Source organism: Perca fluviatilis, chromosome 5 (genome assembly GCF_010015445.1).
Source record: "Perca fluviatilis chromosome 5, GENO_Pfluv_1.0, whole genome shotgun sequence".
Lineage (NCBI taxonomy): Eukaryota > Metazoa > Chordata > Actinopteri > Perciformes > Percidae > Perca > Perca fluviatilis.
Genome location: NC_053116.1, coordinates 13,041,629 through 13,055,456, shown reverse-complemented (window position 1 = coordinate 13,055,456; position 13,828 = coordinate 13,041,629). Strand labels below are relative to the sequence as shown.

Here is a 13,828-nt window from a genome sequence, read left to right as displayed (position 1 = left end):
TTAAGTCTACACATGCACACAGCATGTAGTTGTCAGCAGCAGCCCGGCTATAGAAAAGCTTCATTCTGATGGCCCCTTTATTTACAACCTACTGAGATACACCACGGATGATTTGTGAAGATTAGCGGAGAGGATGTGAGGTATGAATCATCGTCTCAGTAGTCGCTATTTCCAAGTAAGCATATGCATACTGACTAAAGGCTGGAAATAGCATTCACCCCAAATATGATGTGGAAGCCTTTTGAGCAAGCAGTTGAAAGTCATCAACATTTCAACCCAGTTAAAGATATTATATGCACTCTCTCTCACACACACACACACACACACACACACACACACACACACACACACACACACACACACACACACACACACACACACACACACACACACACAAGCAGTGACAGTGTGCATTTCAAGTGAATAAGGAATGTCTTCACAGCCAAAACCTTACAAGCACTGAAATTCAAATTCCATGTCACCTAAGCTGTACATCAAAGCCGCACATTAGCCCTTGCTGCTATGTGTGTGTGTGTGTGTGTGTTGACACAGAGAATGAAGCGGTGTAACCAGTGTATCACATGGCTATTTGTAAATAACGTCCCAACCTCATCCACTGGCAGGAGCTGAGCTTTAAGTCTGAGTAGTGATGGCAGCCTCCCTGAAATGTGCATGAAACCGGCTTAGCGCTATCAGCGCAGCATCACCGCCAGTCACCAGCCTCCCTCTCATTGCTGGGCTGCTGTGGACCAGATAAGAGCAACATCACCCCCCTCCCCTGCTGCTTCCATCCGCCTTACGTTGTCTCCCAGCAATCCACCCACCCTCCCAAACCAATTCACCCTTATCCTCTTTACAAGGTCTTATAGGGACAGAGACACTGATGTGTAGCTACGACCGTAATTTATATTCTTTGTAAATTGTCTGTGATTTTTTTCATTGAGATAAGTGCGGGGGGAACATCTGTTTTGTGCTGGAGGGCAGTGGGCCGGGGCCTGAGTTCTGTGGCAGTCAGCGGCAGTATAGATAGAGGGAAATGGGGGGAGGCACACAATCTGTCTCCTTACCCTGAATTACAACTCCAGAGGGCCCAGCTACGCTCTCATCATTACTGTTGTATTTAGTTGAACACATTGGGTAAACAAACATTGTGCTCCATCTGTACAGCCTTGGAGATACGTGATATTATATTTGGAAAACTTAACTTCTTGATTCATCTCAGTCTAATTCAGTTAGTTGCTGTCACCGTTTTCTCTCTTAGTAGTTATCCTTAATTCTTTTTTAATGGCGACCATGACCATTTACCAGACAGTCCAGAGTAGAAAAAAGATTAACATGTTATAATATAATGCGATATGATTTAAAAGATGTTGCATAACTCGTTCCAGCTAACTGACCCATCACCCCTTTAATTACCATGTATAATTAAGCATTCATGGTTGAAGGCTGGGGCCACTCAGGACTAGAGGAGTTAGAACTGTGGGCATCACTGTGACCAGGCGCTGAGGCCTCATTGGCAGTCAAAGAGGTACGCGACCCGCAGCGTCTCGACATACGAACACTAGCGGGGGAGTTGGAGGGGTTCAGAGCAGCGCAGACAATGAATCTCAATCCTGAGACCGTGGCAGATTTACATTTAAAGTAGTTTTAGCGAACGCCCCACTTCCCGATGCATTCTTTGACAGGGCTGAAGGGAGCAGCTTATCTGCGAGTCATCAATTGCACGTGATGCCTCTAGATAGCAGCTCCCAACACGGCGCCAGCACCTTTCTGCTCACACATCCAGCTCAAAGATGATGTGTCATCTAATAGAGCACAGTTGCTGGAAGTCTAATTACATTACACATAGAAAAACACCTCTACTCAGCGTCGGCATCTCCAGATGTGGATGTGGATGTGTGTGTGCGTGTGTGTGTGTTTGCACTCACACGTGTTTTAACACATGGGCCCTATGTTTTACCTGTGATTGACAGAACCAGTAATGACCAGCATCAGTGTGTTATTAATGTTCTGTCACCCATCTTGCTATTAATTGTATACCTAGATGGAGCAACAGGGTTACCAGGCAGAAACTTGGTGTGTATGAGCGTTGATGCTTGTGTGTGAGAGCTCAGGGGCATATTTGGGCCTCATATTATTTACTTAATAGGGTGTGTGTGTGTGTGTGTGTGTGTGTGTGTGTGTGTGTGTGTGTGTGTGTGTGTGTGTGTGTGTGTGTGTGTGTGTGTGTGTGTGTGTGTGTGTGATACCAAATGTAGGTGTGCGTATGTGTAGATGTGTTTGGATGAGTACCAGTAGTAGGTGTGAGTGCGGTTGTTGACACAGTGGGGTAAAGGCTGTGATGACTAAAGGCTCTGATGGGTAATTGAGAACAGCAGGAGTCGCCTCCCTCCTGAGCCACTTCAGGCCCCAACCTGCTCAAACTCCGATCTTCAAAGCCTCTCCTCTCCTCTTCTCTCCTCTCCTCTCCTCTCCTCTCCTCTCCTCTCCTCTCCTCCTCCTCTCCTCCCTCCTCCCTCCCCCTCGCCCTCTCCTCCCTCTCCTCTCCTCTCCTCTCACTCGCCTCCCGCCTCTTTCCTCTCCTCTCCTCTACTCTCCTCTACTCTACTCTTGGCTGCACTGCTAGTTGAGCTTGCTGGGAGGAAAAACAGCATGTATCGTATTAATCAAACCCAGGGCATCATGGGGAATAGGAGGGGGGCTAGAGCCCAGCCATTACACAGGTTCACCAACACCTCTTCCATTCACTGTAACCGTTTTGACAAGAGTACACTTGATACAGTTGAGGAGTTTTGAGTCTTGAAATACACTAATAGCTTATTTCATTTATTGTAAGTAATATATAGAGGACAAACTATGATTTTTTTAAAATATTTTCTATAAATAGCTAATAGTTGTCAAAAACATGCCTGCATTTGCGCACTGTGTTTGTGTTTTACATAAATATATTTATTCAAATCAGATCATTTCAAAGTTGCATCACTGTGTTTTCACAGAACATTTTAGGATTTTAGGATGATTCACCAGATCTGTGGATTCTCCCCCACTGATCCCTGTTGGAACAGGAGAATCTCTCACACTCACGTAGATTTGTCTCTCTCTGTCTGTCTGTTTTAGCTTCTTCCTCCTTTCTCTGTTAGTGCCTATTGGCTTTTAGACAGTGAAGCTGTGCCTCTGAGCGCTGTTTTGCCTGCCTGTGGGCCAGTGCTCCCCTGCTTTGACTTTGTTACCCATGCTGAACACGTCACCCACCTCATAAACCCCCCACCCTCCTCTGACTTTTTCAAATGAACAAATCTGATTGAGCGAATGCCATTACCTGGGTAAATGAATGATTCCTAGAGGACTGGACAAGGCCTAGCACCACCCTGAGGGTAAAGCTTATTATCGCTGCAAACTCCAAAGAGGAGAGAAGCGGCTGTGGAGCCTGTGTGCACTTTGTCAGAGGCCTGCATTTCCATATTAATCTGCCACATTTAGGCATCTGAGACAGAGAGCCTCCTGTCACGCTTCTTTGATAACAGAGCAGTTAGCTTTTTCCCCTCATGTATAAATATGTATAATTCTGATAAGATTAATTGAAACGCCTAAGTATACAGTGGTAGGAGATGAGTGGGAGGGAGAGAGAGGGAGACAGCAGGAGGGAGAGGAGACACATTATGTTGCCAAAGCATGCATTTTAGACTGGCCTCTGCCTCAGACCTACTCCAGGGTGGGTGCCTAGGCTCTCTCTTTCGGGTCCAAAGTGCCTTGAATTGAAAATAGCATCTACCTAACAGTCCCTCAAAAATAGCTGAGCGAATACGTTTTTGCGCAGAGCCGATAAATACGGCGTGGAGCCTCTGACACCGAAGCCTCACCCCAATTTCCAGTGCTCCGGAGGAGATCAGATAGCCCCGTGTCATTTGATTTTCTGCCTTATCTCATCTGCGCCTATCTTTTTGTCTCAAGCAGAGCTACATTTTAAGAAGCACACACTCCTAGTTTCTTTTGAAGGACAAAACCCAGAATTATATCAAAACAAATAATAGAATCGCACTGTTAGAGAGGGCCATTCTGCCGTTTGATTGATTACCAAGTGCTGATGTAGGCATGTTAAACGAGTGTCCTTCAAGTGGCATTTGGGATGCAAATCTGTTGAAGTACATGTTGAGATTGCAGGAATTTGCAAAGTTCTTAGCTCATGAGTGTCATTTATGATCGGGCCTCCGCGATGGGTGACATTACGGATGCTGTAAACTAGGATACAATTTATACTTTGTGTATATTCCACACAGTCATTGAGCAGTTCCACTTTTCAAACTGACCAATAAAAGTGTCTGTTTAATAGTTGTTTTCTGCAAAGTATGCTGAGTACTAAACAAGAGAGGGCAGTGAGTGAGGAGAAAACAGCAGGAGAGAGGGAGGTGTGGGTGAGTGGAGGTGAGGGATCCTGAGACAGATGAAAGAGGGAGAGAGAAAGCAGACGAGGAGTCGGAGCGAGGGAGGAGACAAAGACAGTCCCTGGTGCGCAGCTTGAGTTGACTGACGGCGAGAAGAGAGGACTGTAGAGAGAGGAAGGGAGGAGGAAAGGGAAGAAGGGAGATCAGCAAGAAGTGAGCACGTCAGTGTGTGAGTGGCGTCTCTCATTAGAAGGTGCTGTCAGGGGCCACAGAGGGGGGACTGCAGGGACCCCACCTCCCCCTTCTCCTCCCTTTCCACTGGCCCCTGAGATCCGGCCGGGGAAATGATTGATGAGTGATACCAAGATAAACACGCGCCCTGGCCCCCAAAGGCAGCCCTGCAAAATGATGCATGCAGCGTTATAAATAAACCTTGTGGAAAAAAAAAACTTTACAATAAACAACAAAACAATGCAAAACAACTGTTCTGATTTTGAATATTGTTAGGGAAGACATACATCAATCCAGCATTTGTTCTTTGCTTTGATGGGAGTCTTTCTAGATTTTTGTGTTCCTAGTTTTGTCTTTGTGCGTGTTGTGCCTATGCATGTGAGCAGTGAGTGCAAGGCTAACAAGGCTCGCCAGCTGACTGGTTGGTTAAGGTCCCCCCCTCAACAGTCACGCTGCCTCCTCAGCAGCTTGGGCAGGCTCATTCACTGTGAGGCCCCAAACATGGAGGAAAACCTGTCGTCATTTGGGAAAGCTCCAAATAATAGCAGCTGTGTGTGTGTGTGTGTGAGAGAGAAACTGATGTGCAGTGTGATGTGCACTCCACAATACACACAAATACAAATACACATGTTGAACTGCTCACTAATTGTTGAGTAATTCATAAATGTTTTATGCTACACTTTCTGTTAATGTTTAACACTGAGCGCCAAATGCCTCTGTTACAAATCGAAGTGGAAACGCAGATTATCATCAAATAGTTACATTATATCATTAGGAGCCTACAGGCTGTGGTCTGGTGGAGAGAGAATGAATTATGAATGGAGTGTGAGGGAGGATCTTCGCTTCCCTCTAGGGACTTCCAACACCACAACTCATTTAAGTTGGATGAATGAGAGATACGGAAAGGAAGCCCCCCCCCCCACAACCCCATGCTGCTTGCCTTACACACTGCCCTTCATGTAATTTACTCCGTGAGAAGAAGTGTCACTTTAGCTGCTCACAGCTCACACACTTCTCATTGGGAGAAATGTATGCTGAAGGGTACTTTGTTCATTGTCAAACTGTGCATACCAATGCTGAAAAACACCATAAAGAAGTCTTGTCATCTAAGTCACTGGTGCATTTTCTGCCTGGCGCCGACTCGTGTCGGGCCTCTTTGTACATCTCTAAAATGAGTCCCCGAGCTGTGCTGTAGCTTTGCCTAAAAATTATTCTCATCTCATCTTTCTCTCTTTTGCTCTCCCTCTCTCTGTCCTGTCTCCACGGATCCAGGCCGCAGAATGGGTCGATGATATTGTACAATAGGAAGAAGGTGAAGTACAGAAAGGATGGCTACTGCTGGAAGAAGAGGAAAGACGGGAAGACGACACGGGAGGATCACATGAAGTTGAAAGTGCAGGGAGTTGAGGTGAGTGTGCTTACAAGAGTTTGGATTTAGAGGGAGTGAACGGGTGGAACAGTTGGGTGGGGGCTGGTATGGAGCAGACGAGAGCCAGCCTTCACCCTGACACAGACAAACACAGGTCTACAGTGAGCTCTCCCCTGGCTGTAATGGAGACAGTCACATACTGCAGTCGGCCCGTGTCTCCAAGGAGCCTTACCAAGAAACAATGCGGCACAACAATAGTTTTCCCTGGGAAGCCAGTGGAGTGGAACCGATTGTTTGTACCTTATTAAGGCTCTGGATGTTGCCTTTGCTCCAGAGAGCCTACATTAATCTTGCTGGCTCAAAGCAGTACTGTGGAGCTAGCGTTCCCTCACCTCACTCCACGTCACTCCCCATACCAGGCGCTGCCATAACAGGCCCAGATGTATCTGTCCTTGGCTCACACAGGCTCAATCTTGCTCAACCTGAGGTGGTGACAATGCAGTGTTGGCACCTTGGCTGATTTATAATCAGTCCCATATATGAGACCAGGCAAGTCTCATTCCCAGAATCCTTCACTTCCTTTGCTTTCAGTAGTGCTAAAGTTTGGGTTTCTGGTGTCTTTCACAAGCACAGATGCCAAGTGTTGAGATAGAGTAGAGTTTGAGATTGGTCTCCTATTTGTGTGTGTGTGTGTGTGTGTGTGTGTGTGTGTGTGTGTGTGTGTGCGTGGGCGCACACACATGTACACACACAAACACAGACAGTCACACTATTCACGTACACATAACCACACACCTCAGGGAGTAGTACTGTGAGTCTGTGTCACACAGTGCGACAAAGAAAAAGCTAAGGCATTCTCCCAACAGGGGCTCTGCTCTCTGTTTGTACTCCTTCAGATATTTGTCACTCCAAGAAAATGGCCTCTTCCTTCGCCTTGCCAGCTCAGTGCCAACTCTCGTCCTGCAGTGGTCTGATAAACTGTTGGGACTACACACATCCATCCTTTTGGGCTGTTACATATTTTTCCAGTTTCTGACATTACTGGCATTACAGAAGGTTTAGTAAGCCCTCTTGCATTGATTCGGTTATATTAACATGTGACTATAGATTTTGTACAGAAATGTTTAGCATGTAGGCTCTGACTTTGTCAATCCTCACAGAATCCATGTTAGCCTGTACAGAGGGGATTGGGAAGTGATTGTGCCCTTTGTGGTCTGGTGTCTTACGTACAGTAAGACACCAGACCAAGGACAAACTAGCTGGCATGATGACTGACCCCTTAGTTCTGTCCCCTTAAAGTGTCCCTTCAGAAATGGTAAGAGTAGTAGGCTCTTCTCTGGTAAATATTGCTTACAATTTTTACAAGAGCCAGCTGTTCCCCCAAAGCAGTCCTGAATCATGCATAAACTATATAAATATATATATCTAAAGCAAAACATTAAAGTAGCAACAGATGTCAGTTACTTCTGCTGTCTGCTATATTATCGACGCCCACTTCAGCACACACGGAAGCACTGGCCCCCCAACAGAATGCTGTAGTGCATGCCGCTGTCCTATTTTCCAGCATCAATGCTGGTCAGTGTCCAGAAAAGCAGCTGTTTTTCTTTTAAGCAATTCTTTCAACTGGCACATCACAGCCACTGTATCTTCAGTACTTCCTTTGGCCAGTGATAGCGCGTGTTCTTCTGTGGTCTTGTAGCTGTCAAAATAGACAAGAAGAAACATGCTGTTACTGTATAAAAATATCCAGACCTCTGTGACCAACAGTCCCAGCGTTATGAAAATAATATTTAAAAAAGACATTTCCTGGCAAGCCATAGCTGAAGAGATTGGCTCTTAAAGGTGAGGAATCACGTGAAATAAAACACAAAAGACTCTTGAATTTAGGGCAGCCCTCCAGATTCACTTTATGTGCTTATGTCCTGTTCACTGAGTGTAACCGTCCATCCTGTGATTTTGCTCTGTGAGCTCCAGTATGTTGTAACCAGTCTAATTTACCAGAGCTAATTGCTGTGTGAGCAGCAGTGTCAGTGAAAGTTGTGAAGGTGAGCTTAGTGGAGAGAAAGAGAGAGAGAGAGAGAGGGAGAGAGAGAGAGAGAGAGAGAGAGAGAGAGAGAGAGAGCACAGTTAGACTGACTTAGGGCTGCAAAGCCACATGGGATACTGCTATTTTACATACTGTACATACAAATACTGTGCGCACATTATGTGTGCTGAGTAACGCTGTTGAGATGTGTGTACACATCCACATCCTGCAGCCTTGGAAGACCTGAGTCATGTCCTTTAAACACCTCACCCCTTAAGACTGACAGAGAGAGGTGATCCATCACTGCTGTTGTGGATCAGCCAGACTATGATGGGAACCATGACCCATCATGCACAGTCATGATTACTGTAAGCACATACAAATGACTTGACCTTTGCCTTCTGTACAGTAAAAGTATGAGACCACAGGAGAGGTTTAAAAAGCTGTCTATTTCTGCTTACTACTCTATTTAGATGGATAAGAGAAAGATCCATTTAAATACATAATTCATATCATTCCTTCACAAGGCGGAAAACAAAGAGTTGACATAACTTCAGCATAACCTCACTTGTTTTACAGGGGAGTCTTTACATCCCTCATGCTTTGCTGTAGCTGCTCTGATTCCCCAGCCACCCAGTGCTTAATAGAGGCAATGTGGTTATTACATGGGCCAGGTTTAGTGCACAGAGAGGACAAGTGTTGTGGGTGGTTCGGGCCAGTGATGTTCAGTGGCTCCGGCGAGAGAAAGGCTGCGAGTCCGGGAGCAAGGGGCCTTCTGGGGCCTGCAAGAGGCAGCCTAGCGTGGCAGCAGTAGATGTCAGCGTGTGCTGCTGCTGTCCTGTTTGCTCTGCAGTGCTGGCTCAGCAGCCCGTGTAAACCAAGGCTCTACTCTCTTTCTTTCTCCCTGCCTCTCTCTACCTTTTACTCTCTTTGTGTGTCTTTCTCTCTTCCACCACTCTTTCCCTGTCTTTCATTTCCCTCCCATCTTTTAATTCTTTCGCTAGATTTTTCATTGTCCTGCTCTGCTACCACCTCTCTGTCTCCTTGCTGCCCTTTCTCTCCTCCGCACCTCCTCTTTCCACTACCCTCCAAGTCCACTGTCCAGACGAACAGAACCTTGAGTTGGGCGGTAATGCTCCCTGTTCCCTAAAATTGGAGCGCAGGGCATGTTGCGGCATTAGCGCTTAACAGGCCGTGAAATAGCAGCCTGCCTTCCTGACGTCTCCCCCATCACTCCAGGTGAGTTGGCCAGACGGCTGGATAAATGAGGAAGCGGCACCCCCAGCAACCAGCATGCATTTAGGGCACCTGAGGAGAGGTGTCCATCAGTGGTTATCTCACCACACCCGGCTCTTACCAAGTTGTTCACCAGCTCTTGGCCATAGCCAAACTTCCATGAGGATCCTTGCAACCACTGTAATGAGAACGGTCAGTGTCTATCAGTCAGAATCCTCGGTTACACCAGGTTTTGATTGGCTTTATTCTCCCACAGAGTGATGTCATCTTAATTCAGGCTGTAGGTCTCATTGTATGCATATAGCTCTAGCATCCCCTGGCTTCTCGTCGTGAAATAGCAGAGACCTCAAACACATCTGCTTTAACAAACTCCAACTGATCTCCGTTCTGCTTCTTGTCATGCCTCTTCCCCAATCCTAGCACCTCTTCTTATCTGATTAGCTGTTAATGTCGGCTTAACCCCCCCCCCCATCTCCTCCACCCCTTCTATCCTTTCTCCCCATTATTCCTAAGCTTTAATAAACTCCCTAAAATGCAGATCGATTTTCTCTTAAGTGAAGGTGGCAGTGCCTCTGACTTATTTCATTACCACAGGCTAATTATACCGATTGAAATGAGCTTCTCCTCTTAAGGTGTGTTGTGCTGCTCTGCGCCCCCACGCTTACCAGATTTTAATGCCAATACAGTTCTCTACCAATTCCCTTAGTCCCATTCCTGCCTCAGCTCCACCCCACCATCCCTTCACCCAGCACTCTCACCCTTCACCACCTAAATTATCAGCTGGTGCGTCTTTAGCCCCCGTAACTTGTCATTTCATGTTGGATCCACCCTAATGTGTGATTTCAACTGTGCAACTGTGCAATGGAGTAAGGTAATGGAGCATGCTGGTGGCTCAATCGCCTCTGTTCATTGATAATAATGAAGACAAATGTCAAAACATTAGTTGCTAATGTTGTAATGGAGTGGATGCTAGTGGATGCACGCTGGATGCTACACTGCATTGGCTTTCAATATCACATGACCTTCAATATTTAACTCCTCTTTTTTACTATTAGTCCAGCCCTTCCTATACTTTTACTTTTTGTCTGCTAGTTAAAACATGATGGGGAAAAAAAATCACATTCCACAATTTCGACAAATCAGCCGCATATCTACGTGAAATAGAGTTGCTTTGGGTGACTGTATGTGTTTTCAGTAGCAGTGGTAGCACTGATTTACAGATGCAGTGGCTGATATCACCAGATTGTGAGGCCAGATGTGAGGGGGCACTAAACAAACCCCTGTTTCTGAGAGGAGGTGACACTGTGCATGCTCTCCCTCCTGCCCCTGCTCCAAGTCAACTGTGAAATTAAGATCATATCCCTGATACAAGCAATGCCTGAAGCAAGAAAGTTTGTATTTTCCATTTTTATTCAAACTTACAGGCTGTCTTTTAGACAACAGTCAGCTACCTTCTCTGTAAAGACAGTAAATCGATTACAGTTTCCATTGCCTTCTCTCTTCTCCTGGAAGCCTGCTTTGTTATTCACTATTTCTTTTCTTTGCCTTGGAGCTCACGCAGCTAACCCTTCCTTTTTGAATTACCTGATTGTGGGGGAGTTAAGACCAATCTGTGTGTGTGATATATATATATATATATATATATATATATATATATATATATATATATATATATATATATATATATATATATATATATATATATATATATATATATATATATATAACAGTTACCATGGTTATAACTCCTAACCTTCTTCTCTCACATACAAATGCAGTAGAGCAATTGTCAATAAGTGGTTGCATAGGCACAGGTATATGGTTTTGTTACTACAGGTCTTCTTATTTGTTCACGCTAATACAAGGTGAACATAAACTTGGGAAGAGAGAATAGAGTGGATACAAATGAAATTATTACTAAGGCCGTTATTGGAAATTGCAGCATTTAGCTTTAAATGTTGCCATGCATGGGAGGTAGGTGATGGAGCCAGATATCCATTTTAGTTATTGTGTGATATTTTTCTTTTTATCCAGCACAGTAGATTAAATCAGTAATCCCCTCTCCAGCATAATGGCTTAATGGGGGTTGTTATGTTGTTATTAGCGACTGAACCAAAGCCTTCCCACATGAACGCCTTACTCCCAGCATTGGGAGCGTCCACTTTACCCATGGTTTTCCTTTAAGACCACAGTAATTACTTTTCCCCTCTTACTTCTTACAATTGCCAAATCACTCAGCAGCAGTTAAGCCCTCAGTCTGCCTTTCATGCTGACCCCGCTATCACCATTTCAATCCAGCAGCTGGATTTGAGGGGCTAATTTTGGAAAGGTTGCTGTAGGGAGCGCATGTAAAGAGGGCATGTCACAAAGCTGTGCATTATCGACAGCTTCCCTAATTTAATTTACCACTAGTGGCCACGTGTTCTAGTGTTGTCACAAAGAGGCATCTCCATTGGGTCCCCTTCATTATTGTGAAGGGTTAGGAGGAAATGTCCCCAAGAAAGCGGCCTGAGAAATATTTTAATTTGCCGCAAAGCTTGAGGAATTTGACTTCCATTTAAAGACTGGCTTTATCGAGGCTCCCCTCCCTTACTCCACCACCCCTACTTCCCTTTGGAGTTACAGTGAATAATAGAGCACTGTACAAAAAGCGTACACCCCCCCCCCCCGCAACTGTTGTAAACCCAATCCACAAATAATGGAGCACATGAATAAAGTGGGAATGACTAAAGCCATTTCGCTCTTTTTGAGACACTAAACCCCAGAATCTTTTGAGACAGAAACAGGGATGCTTCCCAGTGCTTCGTATGTCACTCATTATCTTTATTAACACTGTTGGTGCACCAAATCAAGTGAGTTTGCAAACGTTTAATATATGTATCCCCCATGGGAGCAGCAGAGCAGAACCAACTCCAGATATGCAAAGTAGGGGCATAGGTTTGTAGAGAGGGTGAAGAAAACAGAGCACTGTAGGCAGTGAGCAGGCTTTGCATGACTCTGTGGTTTGCTCTGTGTCTGTGAATTCTCCTTTTGTTTGGTCTTGTAAGAGAAACACAGATTCCCTGGGCAACACGGGGCCTGGGGTTTTATGTTGATGAGCAACTTTCACCAAGGCTTCTCCCTTCTACCGTTTCTCAGATCCAGGCCAGAATACTCTTCAGAGATTCATCCTGCTCAGAAATCACCACCACCAAGTGATACAGTGTGATGTACTGAAAGGCCCACTCCGGTCTAGAACTCAAACCATTGCTAGATTCAGTTGATTCACTTGAGTTCAAAGGTGGGAGTTCAAAGGAAAGCAAGTAGTTTCAACATCAACTCCCCTCCCTTATGTCAAGGTGCAAGTTCTTTGCAAAATCCCCGTTTAATGATCTACGCACAGCTTTTGGCTGGTTCACACATTTCTGGGGCATATTTGTCTACAGGCCAGGATGAAAGGGTGAGCTGAGGTCTTGAGTAGAATCAAAGAGTGGTTTTCTATTCCTGAAAACCTGTAAAATGCATTATATAGATTGCTTGAAATGCCTCGGATAGCTCTTTAGGATATGCCTTTTACTGAATGTGTGACTTTCCCTTTCTTCCCATCTGTCTTCATCTTGTTCACTTTCCTCTCTCGCTCTCTCTCTCTCCCTCTCTCTTTCTTACCTCCGTCTGCTTCTTCCCTTTTAAAAAGCAGCTTACCCCACTGGTCTCCGTTAATATGAGGCCATTCCTGTAGCGAAGGCAGACCCCTATGTCAAGAGCAGCAGTTTTCTTCGGATGCTTTAAAGCCTTGGCAGAACCATCTCTTCTTTCCCCTGCTGGCTCTGGAACACTCGGTTCCTTTAATATCTTTCAGATAGGGTGCGCAGCACTGGTGTTTAGGATGCTACTATACACGGAGGTGCAAGGGCTTTGAGGAGAAATCATCCAGTGACATTATCTCCTCTTTACTCAAAAAGGCAGTAGAGCTGGCCCCACAGTTCCACAGGAGCTTTTCTGCCTCATCTGCAAAAATATTTGTGTATTGACGTTTGCAGTGAGATGAATTTGTTATACTCAAGCGTCTCGCTCATCAGCTACCTTTATCTTTCGTCTTGCTTGGCTATTTATTCTGCTGGCTTCTGCACATGGCCTATGTATTATTAACCAGCAACACATAGGTTTAGATGTTGCTGCTGTGTTACATTTAATAACTGCAAAATCAAAATGTAGCATTGCTCCAACATTCACTCTTCAAAGGAGGTATAATGAGTGGAGCGGCAAAGTTCAAAGAGAATGGTTTAGTGTTTGTATAGAATTATACAGGGTGAGCAACTGTGCTTTCCTCGGAGTGTTATTGAAAGGTTTGATATTTACATGAAAAGGTGCTAAAGAGGAGTTTAACACAGGAAACAGGTTTAACCCTTCTGCTTTGGGCATCAGAGGAAATACTAATAACAGATAAGAGTCTCCTTATTAATGCTCACGTTTTGTTAGTTATAATGGTGTGTCTTCCTGCCTTATATTTCTCTTCTTCCCACCATCTCTTCTTTAAATTGTATTGAATTCCACACTCTCTCTGACTCCATTCCTAGCTGTTACATCAGTGTTAAGCTTGTCCTT

General features: G+C 45.0%; 1 protein-coding gene across 1 annotated transcript in view; it reads left to right on the top strand.

Annotated features, from left to right (window-relative positions):
• Positions 1 to 13,828, top strand: part of camta1a (calmodulin binding transcription activator 1a) — a 296,881-nt gene that overhangs the window by 165,882 nt on the left and 117,171 nt on the right. Inside the window, exon 5 of the mRNA XM_039799528.1 lies at positions 5,886 to 6,021. Coding sequence (XP_039655462.1) covers positions 5,886 to 6,021 — 136 coding nt within the window. The remainder of the gene's footprint in view (positions 1 to 5,885; positions 6,022 to 13,828) is intronic.